This window comes from Petromyzon marinus, chromosome 35 (assembly GCF_048934315.1).
Source record: "Petromyzon marinus isolate PM22_M1 ecotype Great Lakes invasive population chromosome 35, UKy_Petmar_22M1.pri1.0, whole genome shotgun sequence".
Lineage (NCBI taxonomy): Eukaryota > Metazoa > Chordata > Hyperoartia > Petromyzontiformes > Petromyzontidae > Petromyzon > Petromyzon marinus.
Genome location: NC_133701.1, coordinates 868,957 through 891,612, shown reverse-complemented (window position 1 = coordinate 891,612; position 22,656 = coordinate 868,957). Strand labels below are relative to the sequence as shown.

At 51.9% G+C, this 22,656-nt stretch overlaps 1 protein-coding gene across 2 annotated transcripts in view; it reads right to left on the bottom strand.

Moving 5' to 3' along the window:
- Nucleotides 1–22,656, bottom strand: part of LOC116948797 (choline transporter-like protein 1) — a 54,471-nt gene that overhangs the window by 16,414 nt on the left and 15,401 nt on the right. For both annotated transcript variants that reach the window (XR_012945949.1, XM_032965897.2), the window contains exons 2-13: nt 18,261–18,362; nt 10,679–10,821; nt 9,998–10,134; nt 8,755–8,848; nt 7,818–7,984; nt 7,227–7,316; nt 6,857–7,098; nt 4,921–5,107; nt 4,146–4,311; nt 3,522–3,678; nt 1,723–1,803; nt 390–527 (exon numbers count right to left, since the gene is read on the bottom strand). Coding sequence is in view for 1 of the 2 variants with exons in the window: in XM_032965897.2 (XP_032821788.2) it covers nt 390–527; nt 1,723–1,803; nt 3,522–3,678; nt 4,146–4,311; nt 4,921–5,107; nt 6,857–7,098; nt 7,227–7,316; nt 7,818–7,984; nt 8,755–8,848; nt 9,998–10,134; nt 10,679–10,821; nt 18,261–18,362 (1,704 nt within the window). In the remaining variant the exon portion in view is untranslated. The remainder of the gene's footprint in view (nt 1–389; nt 528–1,722; nt 1,804–3,521; nt 3,679–4,145; nt 4,312–4,920; nt 5,108–6,856; nt 7,099–7,226; nt 7,317–7,817; nt 7,985–8,754; nt 8,849–9,997; nt 10,135–10,678; nt 10,822–18,260; nt 18,363–22,656) is intronic.

The window sequence follows — 22,656 nt, the reverse complement described above, 5'->3', positions numbered from 1 at the left end:
GAAGAAGGCAAGCCTTGTACGTACATGTATGTCGAACTTCTTATGTATGTCGAACTTCTTTTCGCATCATACGTAGCCAACCGTACTAATCGGAGGTACAAGGGAAGGACAACAAACTAAATACAAAAAGCAATCCTATAAAAAACAGTTTTCAATGCAAAAAAATTAGCTTTCAATTTAGGTGAGCTTGAAGAGAGGAACAGAAGGAGGTTAAGGAGGGGGACTGCTCAATATTCAGGGGAATTCCAGTGGAGGGGTGCAAGGATGGGCAATGACCGGAAACGGGATTGGGCTCAGGGAGAAGTGGGGAGAGAGAGAGATTGGGAATGACGGCTGGGGCCCTGGTTTCTAGCTAGCATGGCAACGTGATGTGTGCGTGCTGCCCCTGCCTTGGCCAAGAAGAAGAGGAGGTTGCCTTGGGCCACCAGCGGCACGATCCTCAGGGGCCTTGAGGACAGCAGCTCGAACACCTCCAGCGCCGACGCACAGAAGCCCGTTCCGCTGTGAGCGGTGGCGATGTACGCCGTCTGAACGGTGACAGACAGGCACGGAGGGTAGACTAGAAGTTGCTGCGATCCATATCCACCGCTCCAAGATCTCTCACATTTATAGTACATCGTGCAGGGGAATGCCATGGTAAAAGGTAAGTACCCAGCCCTGCAATGCTTGCACAAGGGCATTGACCAGGGGAAGTTATAGACAGCATCCTCTGGATGGCAATTGGCCCATTCTACCGCGCTGGCCAAACAAACGTTTTGGAAAAGTACCCACTCTTTAAGCCAACACGCCTGGCCCATTGATACTCTTGGGTGGACGAGAGTTGAGTAACCGCGGGTGCATTAACCGTCAAATACAGCATGTGCCGTCCGCGTGTTGAAAACACCGCGAGACATCACGTAAAATTCCGCTGAATGAGCTGCCGATTGCCCAGTTGGGATGGCGGGCACGGCATCACCGCCCCCTTGTGTGAGGCGGCTGCGGGGACTGCATCCGTGAAACACGGCAGTAACGCGCTCCATCACGGTGGTAGCCTCGCGCTGTGAGAACCATCGCACCAATGCCAAGTGTACTCAGTCATTATATTATTAGGACAAACCGCGAGCTTCCCCTTCATGAGCAGGTACTGATTATTGCAAAAATTGCACACTGATAATAATCAGTGCCTGCAATAATTATTGCAAAAATTGCACACACACACACAGAATGCCATCATGGTCGAAAGGAGTAGCGGACACAATTCTTATCTCACAAGGCATTTGCAAAGCAGCGGATCGGGTTTATGGTGCGTATTGAGTTTGTAAAGCCATTCGCCGGCATCCGGAGTCGTCACATGAAGTCTATTTGTACCTACTGCAGAATCGTGATCTGGGAAATGATCGGTGATGAGAGTGATAGATTCCACTCCACCACAGTATCCTATAGACTCACACAGAGTCCCCTATAGACTCACACAGACTCACACAGACTCCCCTCTAGGCTCACAGAGTGATCCACAGACTTGCACAGCTACCCCATAGACTCACATCGAGACCCAAGACCAACCTGGAGATCCACAGACTCAAACAGAGACCCTTTGTTTCACTAGGATATGAAAAAAAAGACATTCAGACTTGTGAAATATTTCCTCCATTGTAACGGCACCCTCCCAAAGGATGAAGAGAGCCCAGGCTGCCCGCAGTGCAGGGTTGGGGGCAGCATCGTCACGCCACTCGGTGGCCTCACCTCGTGCAAATGGCGCAGGTGCTTCTCCAGGCCCTCCAGGCAGCAGCAGCTCTTCAGCAAACACTGGGCACAGGCATTGCTCTGCACACAACACCGGCAGCAGAAGCATCAGCATCATCAGTACAACGCAGCCACCGCCGATACAGCTGTACGAATATAACAGCAACCTCAACAAGACACCACCGCCATCACGCTCTCAACAGAGCTGGGAGAAAGCCCCGGCGTGTTATCAGACAGCCGCGCGTCTTGTTCGCCGTGCTCTCCAACATTCGCTCCGCGTGCCGGGAGCTTCCTCACGAATTTTCAACTAGTGAAGAGGTGCGCAGCACAACTGTGAACAACCCACACGGGAGTCAAACCAGCGGAAGCACGATATTCTATTATTATTACTGTCAATAATCAAAGACACCGGGTGCAGCGGTGCACAGCGGACGCCTGGAGTCGAGTGCTTCCAAGGCAGAGTTCGGTGAAACTCCTAAACCTGCTGGGCTGCTGCGAGGTGGCCATAAGACCCCAGCACGGCGGGCGGGCGGGCTGGTGAACCCGTCTGTAGCGACCTTTGTTGAGCGTTGCCCCTTTAGGTGTGGGTTTTCTCCGAGTGCTCCGCTTTCGTCTCACGCGCAACGCTCTCCACTAACTGTGGCAACCAGGGGAAGCGCCGCTCCCTCCTACAAGAGATTAACCCGCCCGTTCTAACGGGGATTCTCCGCGCGCATATTCCGGGTCAATGGTTCATCCTCGTGCTACGGTTGTTGAGTTGTACGCCGATTGATGGACGTAGGCTATGAAATAAAACTACAGTAGGATTATCAATATTATAATCACCAGGGTTATGTTTTTTTTTTAAATGCGATGCTTTTTTAAACCGCATAAGGTGAGCCAATTGTCTGAACATTCAGTTACCCAGCAGCGATAATGACATTGGAAATCACTCACTGGGTTTTCATTGAGCGGGGGAAATATCTCACTTTGCTTGAAGCACAATTGCCCTCTTCTTTGGTTCTTTCGGTAAAGTCACGTAGAATGATAATAAAATAATAAATTAATAAAATAAAATAACACAATAAAATTCTCACGACGTTTCGGCCACAACACAAGTGGCCTTCATCAGGTGAAGTCTCGTCCCTTCACCTGATGAAGGCCACTTGTGTTGTGGCCGAAACGCCGTGAGAATTTTATTGTGTTATTTTATTCTATTAATTTATTATTTTATTATCATTCTACGTGACTTTACCGAAAGAACCAAAGAAGATGAATCCTTGCAGTCACGAAAGCTTTAAATCGAAACACAATTGCCCTGTTTATACCCTCACGATGGTTAGTTGCTGCATTCCTAGGCGGGATTGTTTCCCTTGATATGGCCACTGCTGGAGTCGTGCGCTCTGATTTATGCGTTGTTACATCAGCGTCCTGGTCATCGTCACCAGCCGTGGCCCATCCACTGCTGGATGAAGGCCTCCCCAAGCCACCGCCACCTCTCCCGATCTGCGATGTAACGATTCATTTGGCTGATTATAATACCCTGTGAATACGATTATGACTATCGTAATTATTTCTCAAATTCGACAATTAATTACATGCAGGGGCTGTTTTGACTTAAACCTTATTCCCTGGGGCTTCAACGCGTGTACTCGACAAACTTTGAAGGGAGCACGCATAATTTGTTGTGCTGTTTTCGGCAGGATGTATTCATTGTCCAGATCGTGTGGACAGGGCGTTGGCACTCGAGGGTGCGTGCTCCCACCTCTTCCTCGACTCGCGTAAACCCAGCGTGCGAACGGGGGAACCGAAACCCTGACCTTGTCCTGAAGGCAGCAGAGCAAGTGCAGCACCAGGCACCGCGGCAGCGCCAGCAGGGGCAGCAGCAGCGAGCCCTTGGCCACCGTGCCCAGGTGGCAGCGGAAGAGCTGCGAGATGGAGGAGAGGATTGGGTATGGCGGCAACCGCTGCTTGTCTCTGAGCGGCGAGAGGAGGAGGAGGAGGAGGAACGGAGCGCAGCTGTTACCATGGAGCTTCACACGGGCGGCGCACACCCCCCAGCCTCCCGCCCCTTACAGGAAGAGTGATGCTTAAGTTTCAGGTGTGACTTTGTGTAACCAGGGGAGAAGTCAAGAGACCGCGATGGAGTCTCATTTGCAAGGGTGACCTGGGAGACCGAAATGACAAAGAAAATGCGAATGGAATAAAGGACACAATATATATGTCAGCTTAAAAACACCAAATTAAGTTATCGTGCAGTACACTATCACCATCTGCTCTCTCTGCCATAAAATATTTAATTTCACTGTGACCACAATGAACATAAAAACATAACCAAGACGTCGCAATGGCTCGTTACGGAGATATGTATACGAGCGTGCAGTGAAGAATCAATGGGCTGCTACACAACCACGGAGTGCTTCCGGTTGGCCAAGGGGACTCACCGGGCAAAGTAGTAGCTGATCGTGGCTCCTGAAACCGCCATGCGCTGGCAGTGCAGCACGAAGCTCGTGACCCAGACGAAGCCCAGCACGTGGTACCACCACATGTAGCGGATGGGCCCAATCAGTCGGAACTCCACCAAGCCCTGGGCCGTCCGCACCGGGTCGCCTTCACAGACGCACGCACAGGGGGGACGCCGGAAACACCACAACAATGTCCCGCCAAACAGCGCACGAGGGGGCGGTGTGGTCAGCACCGCAGCCAGCCGCCTTTTGACTCCCAAGCGCCGATGTTTAAATACCGTTCAAGGTATCCATTTAAGGCTGAGTTGATTTAGGGGAGGCCCAGGACCGATTCAGATACCACTTGCCACTGAGGTTATCCATGACCGAGAATCAAACCCAGGTTGCCAGGTAGAGCTCGCTAACAACCACTGCATCACCGTGAACCGCAAGCACACACACGAACACCGACGCGTCTCGTCACTGTGTGCGCGTAGCATCTTGATTGCCTTTAGACGACTCACGAACGCAGATTGCATCGTTTCACGTGGGCTGCACCTGACGTCCGGCGCTGTCAGGGCCCCAGGCTGTCCAAGTCTAATCATCTGTCATGCCGCGCGTTGAGCATGTCAACTCTCAAGCTTTCGTCACGCGCTACTGCGGGCATCTTCCACAATTGAGTAGAGTAACCTCTCTCGCCCGCTCTGCACCGTTACAGAGGAGCGCGTGGCCTTGCCGGACACCCGCGCTGTCTCTCTCCCCCAGGGACGCTCACCTGCCGTGCCGAGGAGGAGCAGCACGGCGACCCAGCAGAGCCAGAAGCTGGCGAGGATCACGAAGGTCCACAAGGGCTGCAGGATGAGTAGCGGGAGGTGAGAGAACACCCTGCCCAGCATGCCGAAGAGCCCCACCGCTAGGTGCAGGCGCCTCCACGTCAGCAGCACCAGCAGCAGCAGCAGCACCTGACTCACACGCGCACGAGACAAAGATCCCCCGTGTAGCCTTCAAAGGACCGTTGGGGCAAGTGCTGTTAGCGACCACCCATGAAGGCCGGCACGGTATGCGAAGGGGTGGGTGGCCAGCACCACGCCCGGCCGGCTTTTGTCTCCCCAGTGGCGATGTTCACACACCGCACCAGGTACTCAATTGAGACCGAGTCAACTCAGGGGAGGCCCAGCTACGGTTCAGATAATCGTCACCGTTGTTGACCATTAGTGGGAATTGAACTCAGGTCACCGTGTTCGTAACCGATTGTGCTAACCGCTACATTACCGCTCCCCTACAATAACAACAACAACCGCCATTCACCACTAAGTGGCGGTGACGTCACCACGACGCTTGTGCCAGGCTATGTGCACCCTGAGGCCACGTGAAGTGTCGAACGCCCGCTGGCAGGAGGTCACGGGGCAGACCCAGGTGCCACGGGTCAACTGACTGAGATGACTGGCTGATGCACCACCTGTGCCCCCTACTGTGCCAACCTGCTGTGCTTTAGCCACCCGGCGCTCCGCTCGTTGTTGTGAGCGTCGTTCCTCCGCCCTCCGTTGTTGTTGGAGGACGACTACCTCCAACTGCCCAGTAGCGTCCTTCACGAGCCCCCTCCACAGAGGCCGATCTTGACACCGGTGGTACCAGTCATCGGCAAGTCCACTCAGCTCCACGTCCTCCTGTACCACATCACTCCATCTCTTCTCTAGCCCGTGCCGCGCCCGTTTAGCCCCCTCAATCCGGCCGAACAAAAGCTGTTTCGGCATGCGGTGGCTGGGCATGCGGGCTACATGACCCAGCCATCGCAGCCTTGTCCGCCGGAGGAGCTCACCGATGGGACCTTGCCCAGATCTTTCAAGGATTTGTGAGCTCCTCACACAATCCAGTCTGGTTAAACCCAGGATGGATCGTAGGCAGGCCAGCCTAAATGTTTCTAACCGGCGAAGATGTTCCATGAGGGGGGTCCACGTTTCGCAAGCGTAGAGAAGGGAGGGAATGACCGTGGCCGAGAAGACCTGAAGCTTAGTGCGGAGCGACAGACCAGGTAGCTTCCACACAGCGTTACGTCACCGTGTGGTGCACCAACCATCGCACCGCGCTGGTTCGTGTCTAAGGGCGGCTGGGCATGTGGCCCCACCCCTGATGACCAGCCTAAGAACTGGGCAATGTCCCAATTGCCACTAAACCTGGTCGGGTTTTTAACTGCGTTATTCCCCGTGCTGTGTTTAGCATTGGAGACGCAATGGTGATCACATTGGTGAATGCTCGTGTTTGGAAAGCTCATGTGTGCCCACCAGAGGTGCAGTGAGGCATTGCGCTATAAACTTGGTGACCTGAGTTCGATTCCCGAGGACGATCAACATCGGTGGAGAGTGAAATCTGAACCGGTCTGTGTGCCAAACAAAATCTTACCCTGCATAATGACTGTAACTGATCCTATCCACTGTTCAACCGAGCCACGCCAGGGCCACGCTGGGCCAGTGTGGCGTGGCTCGGGAGGTACCATGTTGAGACGCATGTAGATAACGCGTCGCAGCGTAGCGACTTACGTCGCACGCAATCAACGTGTCACTGAGCCCCCATCTCTGACTTGGCCCCAAGGCCAGATTCGGAGGTCTCGTTTAGCCACTGTAGCAAAGTTAGGTCCCAGCTCGGCTCGGCAAATAGCCAGTGGAAACTACCGGTACTGTGTGGGCTACACGCCGGCTCGGCGGGCGACTTACGGTGGCGATGGAGGACAGCGTGGCGCCCACCAGCAGCGCCAGCGTGTTGTCCTCGAGGATGCCCAGCTGGGGCACGGAGCTGTTGGCAGGCGTCGCGGCGAGGGCGAACGGCGCGGGGGAGGGGTCGTCCTCGTCCCGCTGGCCGCCGACGTCCGGGGTCAGCACGGGGCCCGGCTGGGCGGCCGTGCGCGCCAGCAGGTCGGCGTGGTCCGAGTACATCCACCACATGAGCCCCGTCACCACTGCGCGCCGCACGCGGCACCGCACGTCGCGCGGACGCTGTCTCGCTGCCCGGTGGATGTAAAGAGTCTTGGGAGCGCGGTGGGGGGTGCGGTCGTGTGCCCACCACCCCGTGCGGCAAGACACTCACTTAGCAGCGAGAAGACTAGCAGCGCCGCCAGGATGCGCAACAGCAGAGCCGAGAGGTGGCGCAGGCCCAGCAGCATGGCCAGGGACAGCCCTGCCCGGGCACGCACGCGCATCACACACAGAAAGACAAAGACCCCCATGTAGCCTTAACAGATTGTTGGGGCAAGTGCTGTTAGTGAGCATCTATGAAGGCATCTATGAAGGCCTCTGCTCTAATCACGTAAACATCTATTGTATAGAAAAACACGACTGTCAAAGCGCCCCTCCGTGCAGCAGCTATGGATGCGGCAGTGAACGCGCTCGTTGGGCCACTTCTCTTCTCAATGGAAAAACTTCGTTTCGAATGGCGCGCGATGAGAAGCCGACGTGCTATTTGATGGTGTAAACGTTTTCCTTGAGCGACTCCTCCACTACTCCTGCCATCGGGGTCACGCCGGCGGACCGGGGTCACGCCGGGCGACCGGGGTCACGCCGGGTAACCGGGGTCACACCGGGTGACCGGGGTCAAGCCGGCTGACCGGGGTCACGCCGGCTGACCGGGGTCATGCAGGGTGACCGGGGTCACGCCGGCTGACCGGGGTCATGGCGTTACCGAGGGAGAGGAAGGAGAGCGCCAGGACGGCGCGGTAGTTGGCCGTGATGGCCTCGATGGCCCTCTGGAAAGCGTCCATCTGGTTGTAGAAGACGACCAGCGTGCGCAGGAAGTGAGCGTAGCAGCTGGAGGAGCTGGGCGCACAGCGGTGGAAGAACGGCAGCCAACTGGGGGGCATGAAAGGTGGGGGGGGGGGGGGGCACACGTCGTCAGTACGCACGGCAAATCAAGCAGCATCCTCTACTTTGGCACGTGCTCGGGGGCCACGTGATGTCACAGACCGTCGTGATGTCACAGACCGTCGTGATGTCACAGACCGTCGTGATGTCACAGACCGTCGTGACTACGTGACTCGATCTGAGACGGTTCGTAAATTAAGTCGATTGATGAACCCAAGATCATAATCGACACTCGAGTGACGCGTGCGGGAACCGAGGTGAAACTTCGTACATCTCGTTGATCTCTCTCTCTCCCATCTCACTAAAAGGTATCTCCTCCCTTGTGGGCGGGCGGTGTGTCTCGGAGTGGCACACGCGATGGACTCCTGTCAAATTACCGGCAGTTGAAGTCAAGACGCTGCACACGACACCGTCAAGGTTGTTCAAGACAATCAATTCGCCATTGGAAAATATCATTGTTACTTTACTAAACAAGTAGGTCTTATCTGCCAATGCTTTGATTCTTAATAGATTTTCGGCTAGGCCATGTAATGATCGGCCCCAAAGTCAGAATAACCGTGTCACCTGACCCGGCTTATTACATAGGTGTCACGACCTCACAGGAACAACCAATCGGATTGAAGCGGGACATTAACCATTTAGACACTGTAATAAGGACAGGCAATGTTGATTAGAACGTGCCGAGTGACTTCTCCGACATCTCAGAGGGAACCCAGAGGTCGTGGGTCGGCGCTGCCACACGGCGGCGGCGGCATCACCTGGCGGGGACGGGCAGGCGGGGGCACTTGTCGTGAGCGACGGGGCTCGTGGTGTACTCCGCGGGGGCCAGGTCGTACGTGCACAGCGCCGAGCCTGCGGCAAGCAGAAAAACGAGATCGTCGGGACGGCTGACGCGGTCCGCCAGCGCCTGCAGGCTGAGCTACGCCTGGGTGGCCAAGTGAGGTTGACGCGAGTGCTCATGAGGAGAGGTCATTTTACTCTCACCTTTAATTCCGTTTCGTCGTTGAGATCTTTACATAGTAGCGCAGCGTACGACGGGTACGTTAACTCACTGTGTTAACGTGCTGCTGCAGCTGTAGTAAGTGTATATTAAACGTTGTTGGAATGTTTGAACCCGGATGTTTGAGAATGCCGGCTGTGAGCGGTGTGTATTACACAAGCGGCTGTTTGTGGGTTGATAGAAAAATGTTGCTTTAATTGCGTAGTGTTCCCATTACTGTATTTACAAGGTACTCTACTGTACCTCTTGCAGCTACCCAACCTAATCCACTCACGTACACGATCAGCATCAACACCGCAATTCACAAAATACAGCAATAAAGAAACACGCAGATCGCTCAGAATGATTCGAGGCATAATACAGAAAGGTCATGACATAATATGTGAGTTCGGTGGTCAGGTGCTCAGAGAATTATTCCCAAACGTATCTCCGATTGGCATGGTTGGCTTCGTACAGTGCGAAACAAGTTCAACGTACATACGTACACAGATGCCGGACATTAGCGCTGAGGCCATTCACTGCCATCACCTGGGGATTTGGTTAATTGTAACGATTCAGAGCTCTAATTTGATTTAAGAATAGATGTTTTTGCCTCATGTTTACCATCTCATTTGTACTGTCTCCCCTTTGCTCTGTGAATAACGAGAAACCGCATCACGACAATGTATTGATAGTGGGCTTAAAAAAAATGACCACAATGCAGTTCTTCTGAACTGATGGACTCACCAAATGCGCAAGGTTGATAAATGTTGTATCTGTAATGCACACCGCTGCGTGTTGTAAAAAGAATACCCATATCAATTCTCAAATAAAACGTCGACCCTGAATCACGGCAATCCATCAAGTCTCGAGGGTGGGGAGGGAGCGTACGGTCTGTGGGCTCATTCGTGAGCGCAACGCAGCACTGATGAATGATCTGCAGGGTCATTCGTGAGCACGACACAGCACTGATGAATGATCCGCGAGGTCATTCTTGGGCTCGACGCAGCGCTGGCACGCACCATTCTCGTGTGCGAAGAGGCGCAGGGCGGAGAGCGTGGGCAGCTCCTCCTGGGGGCACTGGGAGACGCACAGCGCCGGCGACACCACCCTGGCGTGCTCCACGTCGATGTTACACGCGTCCAGGAAGAACACGTACCTACAATGGACAGCGCCTGTTAGACAGGTACCTGCAACCGACACGGCGCCGCCTGTTAAACAAGGAGGAAGGAAATACAACATTTGGCGGTGAGAGTCCGTAATTTGTGGCGAAGCCGCTATACAACGTCGACAAGTCCGCGACGAGAGTACCGCGGTTAGCCGAAAATTTTAGGAGGCATCAGACACGTGACTTCATTGAGCCGCACATTTTAAGCGGATTACAGGAGGAGCTCGGCATGTGATTAGCGACTCCAATGACGCACGACAACAAACCACGAATCATAATGGAGTTCTAGTGTACACAAATTCGTAAGCAGGCAAAGGCGATGCAGCCCCTGACAAAGTCACGTGGATAGCAGCCGATCTCGTGAGATCTCGTGAGATCTCGGACGCCGAGCGGGGTCGAGCTTGCATCCTGCGAGGGAGGGGGCAATGTCCACGTGGTTGTCGGAACAGCGCGGCAAACTCCGCTGTCGTACCGTACTCTCCGCGCCGCCGCCTCGTCTGCACCGTGCCCACCGGTGCGTGGGCCGGGTACGTACGTGCGGCTGCGCATGTCCTGCCCCGATAGGGGCACCCCGGGGATGGCGCGGTTCAGCTGCCCGCACGTGTTCCCGAAGCTGTCGTAGCCGAAGACGAGGCGCTCCGCTGCCCCCGTCGCGATGGAAAAGGCGGCGATGAAGATCTGGACGAGACGGGGCAACGCCAAGAACGATAATGAATAAAAGTCAAACAAGCAGAATGTCTGGAATGTGTGTGAAGGCCCAGATCCCGAGCTAGATTGATAAAGGGTTGTAAATGATGATTGGTGATGGTGGACAGCTTAGATACAATTTCAAATGTGAGGTACAGCATACATACAAATTATTATTTGTTTTTTATATATAAAGAGTCTACTCTTTTCGTATATGTGCATCTCAGACCCTATATTACATTTAACCAACCACAGTATAGGGCTGTGGTTGGGATTCACAAATTTGTTATGCAACGGGGACAAGACTCCAATTTTTGCCAAAATATTTTCTATATTAAATAAATAAAAGCGTAAACATCTGCTATATCTTAATCTCAAAAGAAAGTACAAAAAGTGGCACACACAAAACAAATGGAAAAAGCCACACGTGGGTGAGATTTGTTTGGTGGAGAGGTTGGTACACACACACACACCTGTGACAGGGTGTGGATGGTACACACACACCTGTGACAGGATCTGGATGGTACACACACACACACACCTGTGACAGGGTGTGGATGGTACACACACACACACCTGTGACAGGGTGTGGATGGTACACACACACACACACACCTGTGACAGGATCTGGGTGGTACACACACACACACCTGTGACAGGGTGTGGATGGTACACACACACCTGTGACAGGGTGTGGATGGTACACACACACACACCTGTGACAGGGTCTGGTTGGTACACACACACCTGTGACAGGGTGTAGTTGGTACACACATACACCTGTGATAGGGTCTGGTTGGGACACACACACACACACACCTGTGACAGGGTGTAGTTGGTACACACACACAGCTGTGACAGGGTGTGGATGGTACACACACACACACACCTGTGACAGGGTCTGGTTGGTACACACACACACCTGTGACAGGGTGTAGTTGGTACACACACCTGTGACAGGGTGTAGATGGTACACACATACACCTGTGATAGGGTCTGGTTGGTACACACACACACACACCTGTGACAGGGTGTAGTTGGTACACACACCTGTGACAGGGTGTAGATGGTACACACATACACCTGTGATAGGGTCTGGTTGGTACACACACACACACACACCTGTGACAGGGTGTAGTTGGTACACACACACACCTGTGACAGGGTGTAGTTGGTACACACACACACACCTGTGACAGGGTGTAGTTGGTACACACACAGACACCTGTGCCAGGGTGTCGATGGTACACACACACACAGCTGTGACAGGGTGTGGATGGTACACACACACACACACCTGTGACAGGGTGTAGTTGGTACACACACACACACCTGTGACAGGGTGTGGATGGTACACACACACACCTGTGACAGGATCTGGATGGTACACACACACACACACCTGTGACAGGGTGTGGATGGTACACACACACACACCTGTGACAGGGTGTGGATGGTACACACACACACCTGTGACAGGGTGTGGATGGTACACACACACCTGTGACAGGGTGTGGATGGTACACACACATACACCTGTGACAGGGTCTGGTTGGTACACACACACACCTGTGACAGGGTGTAGTTGGTACACACATACACCTGTGATATGGTCTGGTTGGTACACACACACACACACCTGTGACAGGGTGTAGTTGGTACACACACACAGCTGTGACAGGGTGTAGTTGGTACACACACACACACCTGTGATAGGGTCTGGTTGGTACACACACACACCTGTGACAGGGTGTAGTTGGTACACACACACACCTGTGATAGGGTCTGGTTGGTACACACACACACACACCTGTGCCAGGGTGTGGATGGTACACACACACACACCTGTGATAGGGTCTGGTTGGTACACACACACATACACCTGTGACAGGGTGTAGTTGGTACACACACACACACCTGTGATAGGGTCTGGTTGGTACACACACACACCTGTGACAGGGTGTAGATGGTACACACACACACACCTGTGATAGGGTCTGGTTGGTACACACATACACACCTGTGACAGGGTGTAGTTGGTACACACACACACACACACCTGTGACAGGGTGTGGATGGTACACACACACACAGCTGTGATTGGGTCTGGTTGGTACACACACACACACCTGTGACAGGGTGTAGTTGGTACACACACACACCTGTGACAGGGTCTGGATGGTACACACACACACCTGTGACAGGGTGTGGATGGTACACACACACAGCTGTGACAGGATCTGGTTGGTACACACACACACACACCTGTGACAGGGTCTGGATGGTACACACACACACACGCCTGTGACAGGGTCTGGTTGGTACACACACACACACCTGTGACAGGGTGTGGTTGTTACACACACACACACACCTGTGACAGGGTGTGGATGGTACACACACACAGCTGTGACAGGATCTGGATGGTACACACACACACACCTGTGACAGGGTGTAGTTGGTACACACACACACACACCTGTGACAGGGTCTGGATGGTGCACACACACACACCTGTGACAGGGTGTAGTTGGTACACACACACAGCCTGTGACAGGGTCTAGTTGGTACACACACACACCTGTGACAGGGTGTAGTTGGTACACACACACACCTGTGACAGGATCTGGATGGTACACACACACACACCTGTGATAGGGTCTGGTTGGTACACACACACACACCTGTGACAGGGTGTAGTTGGTACACACACACACACCTGTGACAGGGTGTAGTTGGTACACACACACACACCTGTGACAGGGTGTGGATGGTACACACACACACCTGCGACAGGGTCTGGTGGGTACACACACACACCTGTGACAGGGTGTGGTTGTTACACACACACCTGTGACAGGGTCTGGATGGTACACACACACACACACCTGTGACAGGGTGTAGTTGGTACACACACACACAGCTGTGACAGGGTGTGGATGGTACACACACACACACCTGTGACAGGGTCTGGTTGGTACACACACACACCTGTGATAGGGTCTGGTTGGTACACACACACACACACCTGTGACAGGGTGTAGTTGGTACACACACACACCTGTGACAGGGTCTGGGCCCCCCTACACCAACCCAGGCTGCCACCAGGCTGGCCAAACAAGCCTGATTACCAACAGTGCGGGGATACCTTGAATTAGGATTGTCACGATATGGCAATATGAAATCACACAGTTTAAAAAAACGACGTTTCGATCGCAACACAAGCGGTCGTCTTCTTGTGTTACGATCAAAACGTTGTAGTTTTTTTGTTATTTTTTATTATTTTCTTTGAACCTATCTTCATGACTTTACCGAAAGACCTAAGAATATGAATTCGTAGTCCATTGAATAATATCTAGTGTGACCGACAGCATGTAGATTACAATGGTGAAATGACGAGAAGACTCATGGCAGGGCAATGTTGAGTGAACTGCAGAATAACTGAATCGATATTTATTTGCACTGCAAGTCCAGCAAAGCACAAGGACAATAACAATCTGACGTACAATTACGAAGTTATTGCTATAGTTATCTTATCACGAACGGTTATATCATATACTCTCTTGGAAAATTATATTGCGGAAATCCTACTTTGAAAGAATGAATGATAAAACATCTGGAAAGTATTCTCAAAGGCATATTGATCAAAAGCGCAAATAAAATAAGCCAAAGCCTCACTTGCGGTCGCTTGAGTTATTTTTGTTAGGATACTACTTTTGGTCAATGTTGAAATTATATTTTCCATGCAAATTTAGCGCATTTAATGACAAATCAAAATCATTCATCCGCCAACCCAAACCCAGTTTGGGGTGGCACTATATTAGCTCAGCTGACACAAATCCCATGAGAGGCGTCTGAATCAAAGAGGCACAGCTCCCAACCCGACCAACGGTCGGAGCAGGCCCACGACACGGTGAGCTTGCACAGGCTAGCGGATAACTCACGTGTTATTCTGGGGCAGCCAAGTGCTTCTGGCATAAACACGATGAAGTTATATAAAACTCAGTGTCACAGCAGAACGGGCTGGCACACTGCGATGCACCTCTGAGCACGAGTAACTGCCGGGGCTCACACGAGATCCCATTACTTGCCTGCCTCACACGAAGCCCCATAAAAAGCCACCCCCCCCCCCAAGTGAGGCATCTCACGGTGTACGCTCAAATTGAAGAAACACGACATTTATCGTGGGTATTATTTTTTTTAATGTATTATTTCCTACAGCGGGTCTCCTTTAGACGGCGCGTTAACACGTGAATTAACGATTGCACACAAATGACGGCGTAAATTTGATGGCCCCAATTAATGGCAGAGAGTCCGGCGGCGGGCGGCAGGGCTCCGGTTCACCGCGGAGCTCCTTAAACGGATCCCAGGGCCCCAGGAATAACTGTGGCAACGCTCATTCTCCGCGTGCAAAAAAAAGGCAAATAATCAGAAACACTTGGTGGATATATTTGTTTTACATACCGCTTCTGTGCAGAGATGAAGATTATCGACAGAAAAACAACACGACCCCACAACAGAGGCACACGCGCGCCACAATCAAACCCACGTAGTAAACACAAGCGGCCTATCCCCTACGTGAGTATCTGTTGAAGGCTTTCGTGACTTTGCAGAGTATTTCTCCATCGGTATGACAGGCAAAGGCAACGTTAAGCCGAAAACACTCCTGCTCCCAGAGACAACATATACTGTACACACCCTTGACTACCTCGAGGAGTTGAGGAAACGGAGTTCAAGGCGCTTTATCTGAAGGGGAGCAGATCTAGGAGTCTCAACGTAGAAGCACCAACCGTGCCCATGACATGCTACAGACGTTGCAGCATTCATGATGGTCACGACAGATTGCGTTGGCAGCGGTCCATAAGCACAAGAACTCAACACATTCGTCCATAGCACTGCCCTACACAACATATACTGCTTAGCAATATATGCTGTTTAACAATAGAGAACAGAAACCTTTTTACGAGGATTCATGTCTGCATTAACCACAATACCTGCAGTCAAAATGCAAACAAAAAACACACTATGATAATACATGCATTGTCCTTGAAACTGATTGGTCCACACCAAGGCACGGCTTTCTTTTGAGCCTCGACCCAATTGGTGCTCGACCAGATGACGCCAAAAGGCGTACAGCTCAAAGACAATGCACCATCAAAGTAATGAGGGCTCGGGGTGAGCATCTACATCATTAGACCTCCTTTGCCAGTACCAAAATGTAATAATAGGGTTTTTCCCCTTTTTTCTGGCTCACCCCGAGCCCTCATTACTTTGATAGTGCAATGTCTTTGAGCTGTGTGACGCCTTTTGGCGTCATCTGGTCGAGCACCAATTGGGTCGAGGATCAAAAGAAAGCCGTGCCTGGGTGTGGACCAATCAGTTTCAAGGACAATGCATATATTAACAGTGTGTTTTTTGTTTGCATTTTGACTGCAGGTATTGTGGTTAATGCAGACATGAATCCTCGTAGAAAAGTTTTCAGTTTTGTTGCCAGAAAAAAGGGGAAAACCCTATTATTACAATATAGAACAGATTTCGATTTAAGAATTTCGTGACTGCAGGGATTCAAATTCTTGGTTCTTTCGGTAAAGTGACGTAGAAAATTCTACGTGACTTTACCGAAAGAAGCAATACTATGAATATAGAACAGGTGACGTTCCGGGCATTGACCCTTCGTCAGAGCAAAGATCCCGGATCGGCCTCATCAGCCATCTTCAGACGACCCACAGACAAGACGATGACGGACGACAATCTTCCTCAACGGCAAGGGACTGCCAAATAAGAAGATTCAAAGTACAGGCCCCTTCCTGCTATGAAGAGGGTCATGGCTTAAAACATTACTTACTATACTTGATTGACCAATGTGTTGAGTATCAGGCATGTATTGATTAATTAATTGATTAATTAAGAAAGATTTTACGTTCATGATTACTTACACTGAACGTCACGTGTAGGAATAAATCACTTACAATTTAGGAATTGTTTCTTGGATCAAATTGTAACACTAAGGGGGGGGGGGATTTATAATTTCACGCTTAGCTGAGATTGACAGCCAGCGCATAAACACAAAAGTCAACCAAACGGTGGTGCGGCCTTCACGCCGTCGTGGCGATTCCACAAGGCGATGGCTCCACAAGGCGATGGCTCCACAAGGCGATGGTTCCACAAGGCGATGGTTCCACAAGGCGATGGTTCCACAAGGCGATGGTTCCACAAGGCGATGGTTCCACAAGGCGATGGCTCCACAAGGCGATGGTTCCACAAGGCGATGGTTCCACAAGGCGATGGTTCCACAGGGCGATGGTTCCACAAGGCGATGGTTCCACAAGGCGATGGTTCCACAAGGCGATGGTTCCACAAGGCGATGGCTCCACAAGGCGATGGTTCCACAAGGCGATGGTTCCACAAGGCGATGGTTTCACAAGGCGATGGTTCCACAAGGCGATGGTTCCACAAGGCGATGGTTCCACAAGGCGATGGTTCCACAAGGCGATGGTTCCACAAGGCGATGGTTCCACAAGGCGATGGTTCCACAAGGCGATGGTTCCACAAGGCGATGGCTCCACAAGGCGATGGCTCCACAAGGCCCAACCAACCAGAGATTGCCCTCCAGCACAAGGGGCGCTCAACACACAGGACGCCCTCCGTCCTGCCATGGCAACCCAACGCAGCCGCCTGGCATGACCGCACTTACACAACCCGGGCATGCACTGAGGCATGACTGTCACTTTCAAAGTGCTCAATAAAGCTGGGATACTGTGGTGGCGGTATTTTTGGCATCCGGTAAATCATTAATTGTTTAATTACGAAACAGTTCATCACTATATTCTTAGTTCTTTCGGTAAAGTCACGTTGAAGGGAAACAACAAAATAATAAAAAATATATAAAACAATTAAAAATTCTCACGACGTTTCGACCATAACACAAACGGTTATCTTCAGTTCATCACTGTTAATTGAACACCATTTACTATCTAAAGAGGACAAGCGGTGGTGGTACAGTGGTGAGCGCCGTGCACTATGAACCTGGCAAACCTAGTTCGACCCCTGGAAATGAGATCTCTAGGGATATTCCAGGTAAAATATTTCCCAGTCATGGCTAACATCAGTGGCGGGTGATATCAGAACTGGTCCTGCCCTGATCCACCCATCACCAACCTGTCTTGACCAGTGTGGAGAAGTATGGTCATAAATGGGCATGGCTGGAATTGATTAGTTTGTTAAATATTTTTAAGATGCTTAAAATTCACGTACTGTTAGATAACTGACAAAAACTATAACTTTTAACGTCCTGTGAAGACTCGCAGACCTGCCAAGACGGCTACCTCAAAAATGTCTTGGAAAACCCAGAGCAGGTGGCAACCCGAGTGGGGTTTGGTTGAAGGAGCCGATGGCACGGAAGACTCACGGAGGACTCACGGAGGACTCACCAAACCGGCCCAGAAGAGCATGAAGGCGACGAGCCAAGGGACGTCGGTGCAGCCGCGGCCAGGCCTCGACCTTCCCTCCGGACTGGGCTGCTGCTCTTCCTCCTAGGGTCACACCAACACGGACACACAGCAGGCCATCACGTTCGGCTCACCATCCTTGGCTCACCTCGCCCAGCTCGCCGCCCGCGGCTCATAATTAAAGATGGAAAAGGTTGCAGCCCTGCAATGGCTTGCTCACACCACTTTAAGGAGCTCTAGACAGCCACTCTAGCGGGTACTTGGCCTACTCTTTCACGCTGGCCAGACGTCTTGCAAGAAGTGGGGGCACCCACACTTTACCCAACCAACGCAATGTGCCCAGCGACTGTGGTGCACCCACGCTTACTGTTGCGGGGACAGGGGTGGGAGGGTGGCTAAGGAACTTGCACTGTTGGTTCAACTCTTGATATCTCGTGGCCATCTTGCAGGGCCAAGCGTAAAATACTCGCTATTGCCAGGCATCCAATTACTAACGAGGCTCAACTCCACTTAACTTCAGGGATTTGACAGTATCGGGCCCAATAAGGATGACTTTAGTTGTTGCCAGGCTTGGGCCTAGTTGACGTGTACACGCTGCATGTAACACTCAAGAGCGATGCAAACTTCGGATTCACGACATCCCCCCAAACCACCGCTGAATTTTGTTTTTCCCAAATCACCCACTGTGGATAATTTTTCAAACCTCTAAATTCTGGAACATTGCAGCAACACGCGAGCCAAACAATGACCCTGTTCTCACGAATTGAATTAGAATGCCGCCATACTCATGGCATGAATAGCACTAGCAATCCACCACCAATTGGGCTTTTGCCATGTGGGGCATACTTTAATAATTCGTCTAATATTTGCAAGGTAGACATCTGACCCAATTTATTAACGGATTTGGGAGGGTGGGGCCGGGGTTGCTATTGCAAAATGTCAAACCTTTTAAATAGGGCCCTACATCCACACACACAAGAAACAAACATGCCATGTATTTCTCTGGTAAATATCAGTACATGTCACAGTTCCTGGGGTCTCAAGAGCGTGGCAATGGGGGGGGGGGCTATGCCCCCACCCTCACGGGCCCCTCACTCCTCAATGGCTGCTGCCCTCCCCCCAATGCAGACCAAAGCCTGTGGGTGCCGAGCAGCACGCCCTGATTACACCCCCACCCTGAGTTACACCCAGGGTGATTACACCCACACCCTGAGTTACACCCAGGGTGATTACACCCACACCCTGAGTTACACCCAGGGTGATTACACCCACACCCTGAGTTACACCCAGGGTGATTACACCCACACCCTGAGTTACACCCAGGGTGTTTACACCCCCACCCTGAGTTACACCCAGGGTGGTTACACCCACACCCTGAGTTACACCCGGGTGTTTACACCCCCACCCTGAGTTCCACCCAGGGTGATTACACCCACACCCTGAGTACCACCCAGGGTGATTACACCCCAACCCTGAGTTACACCCAGGGTAATTACACCCACACCCTGAGTTACACCCAGGGTGATTACACCCCCACCTTTCGTACCTCCCAGGGTGATTACACCCACACACTAAGTACCACCCAGGGTGATTACACCCCCACCTTGAGTACCACCCAGGATGATTACACCCACACAAAAACCACCCACGGTGATTACACCCACACACAAACACTACCCAGGGTGATTACACCCACACACAAACACCACCCAGGATGATTACACCCACACACAAACACTACCCATGGTGATTACACCCACACACAAACACTACCCAGGGTGATTACACCCACACACAAACACCACCCAGGGTGATTACACCCACACACAAACACTACCCATGGTGATTACACCCACACACAAACACTACCCAAGGTGATTACACCCACACACAAACACCACCCAGGGTGATTACACCCACACACAATCACTACCCAGGGTGATTACACCCACACACAAATACCACACAGGGTGATTACACCCACACACAAACACTACCTAGGGTGATTACACCCACACACAAACACTACCCAGGGTGATTACACCCACACACAAACGCCACCCAGGATGATTACACCCACACACAAACACTACCCAGGATGATTACACCCACACACAAACACCACCCAGGGTGATGACACCCACACACAAACACCACCCAGGGTGATTACACCCACACACAAACACTACCCAGGGTGATTACACCCACACACAAACACCACCCAGGGTGATTACACCCACACACAAACACCACCCAGGGTGATTACACCCACACACAAACACTACCCAGGGTGATTACACCCACACACAAACACTACCCAGGGTGATTACACCCACACACAAACACTACCCAAGGTGATTACACCCACACACAAACACCACCCAGGGTGATTACACCCACACACAAACACTACCCAGGGTGATTACACCCACACACAAATACCACCCAGGGTGATTACACCCACACACAAACACTACCCAGGGTGATTACACCCACACACAAACACTACCCAGGGTGATTACACCCACACACAAACACCACCCAGGGTGATTACACCCACACACAAACACCACCCAGGGTGATTACACCCACACACAAACACTACCCAGGGTGATTACACCCACACACAAACACTACCCAGGGTGATTACACCCACACACAAACACTACCCAGGGTGATTACACCCACACACAAACACTACCCAAGGTGATTACACCCACACACAAACACCACCCAGGGTGATTACACCCACACACAAACACTACCCAGGGTGATTACACCCACACACAAATACCACCCAGGGTGATTACACCCACACACAAACACTACCCAGGGTGATTACACCCACACACAAACACTACCCAGGGTGATTACACCCACACACAAACACCACCCAGGGTGATTACACCCACACACAAACACCACCCAGGGTGATTACACCCACACACAAACACTACCCAGGGTGATTACACCCACACACAAACACCACCCAGGGTGATTACACCCACACACAAACACCACCCACGGTGATTACACCCACACACAAACACTACCCAGGGTGATTACACCCACACACAAACACCACCCAGGGTGATTACACCCACACACAAACACCACCCACGGTGATTACACCCACACACAAACACCACCCAGGATGATTACACCCACACACAAACACCACCCAGGGTGATTACACCCACACACAAACACCACCCAGGGTGATTACACCCACACACAAACACCACCCAGGGTGATTACACCCACACACAAACACCACCCAGGATGATTACACCCACACACAAACACCACCCACGGTGATTACACCCACACACAAACACCACCCACGGTGATTACACCCACACACAAACACCACCCAGGGTGATTACACCCACACACAAACACCACCCAGGGTGATTACACCCACACACAAACACCACCCAGGGTGATTACACCCACACACAAACACCACCCACGGTGATTACACCCACACACAAACACCACCCACGGTGATTACACCCACACACAAACACCACCCACGGTGATTACACCCACACACAAACACCACCCACGGTGATTACACCCACACACAAACACTACCCAGGGTGATTACACCCACACACAAACACCACCCACGGTGATTACACCCACACACAAACACCACCCACGGTGATTACACCCACACACAAACACCACCCACGGTGATTACACCCACACACAAACACCACCCACGGTGATTACACCCACACACAAACACTACCCAGGGTGATTACACCCACACACAAACACCACCCACGGTGATTACACCCACACACAAACACCACCCAGGGTGATTACACCCACACACAAACACCACCCAGGGTGATTACACCCACACACAAACACCACCCAGGGTGATTACACCCACACACAAACACCACCCAGGGTGATTACACCCACACACAAACACCACCCACGGTGATTACACCCACACACAAACACCACCCACGGTGATTACACCCACACACAAACACCACCCACGGTGATTACACCCACACACAAACACCACCCAGGGTGATGACACCCACACACAAACACCACCCAGGGTGATTACACCCACACACAAACACCACCCAGGGTGATTACACCCACACACAAACACCACCCAGGGTGATTACACCCACACACAAACACCACCCACGGTGATTACACCCACACACAAACACCACCCACGGTGATTACACCCACACACAAACACCACCCACGGTGATTACACCCACACACAAACACCACCCACGGTGATTACACCCACACACAAACACTACCCAGGGTGATTACACCCACACACAAACACTACCCAAGGTGATTACACCCACACACAAACACCACCCAGGATGATTAC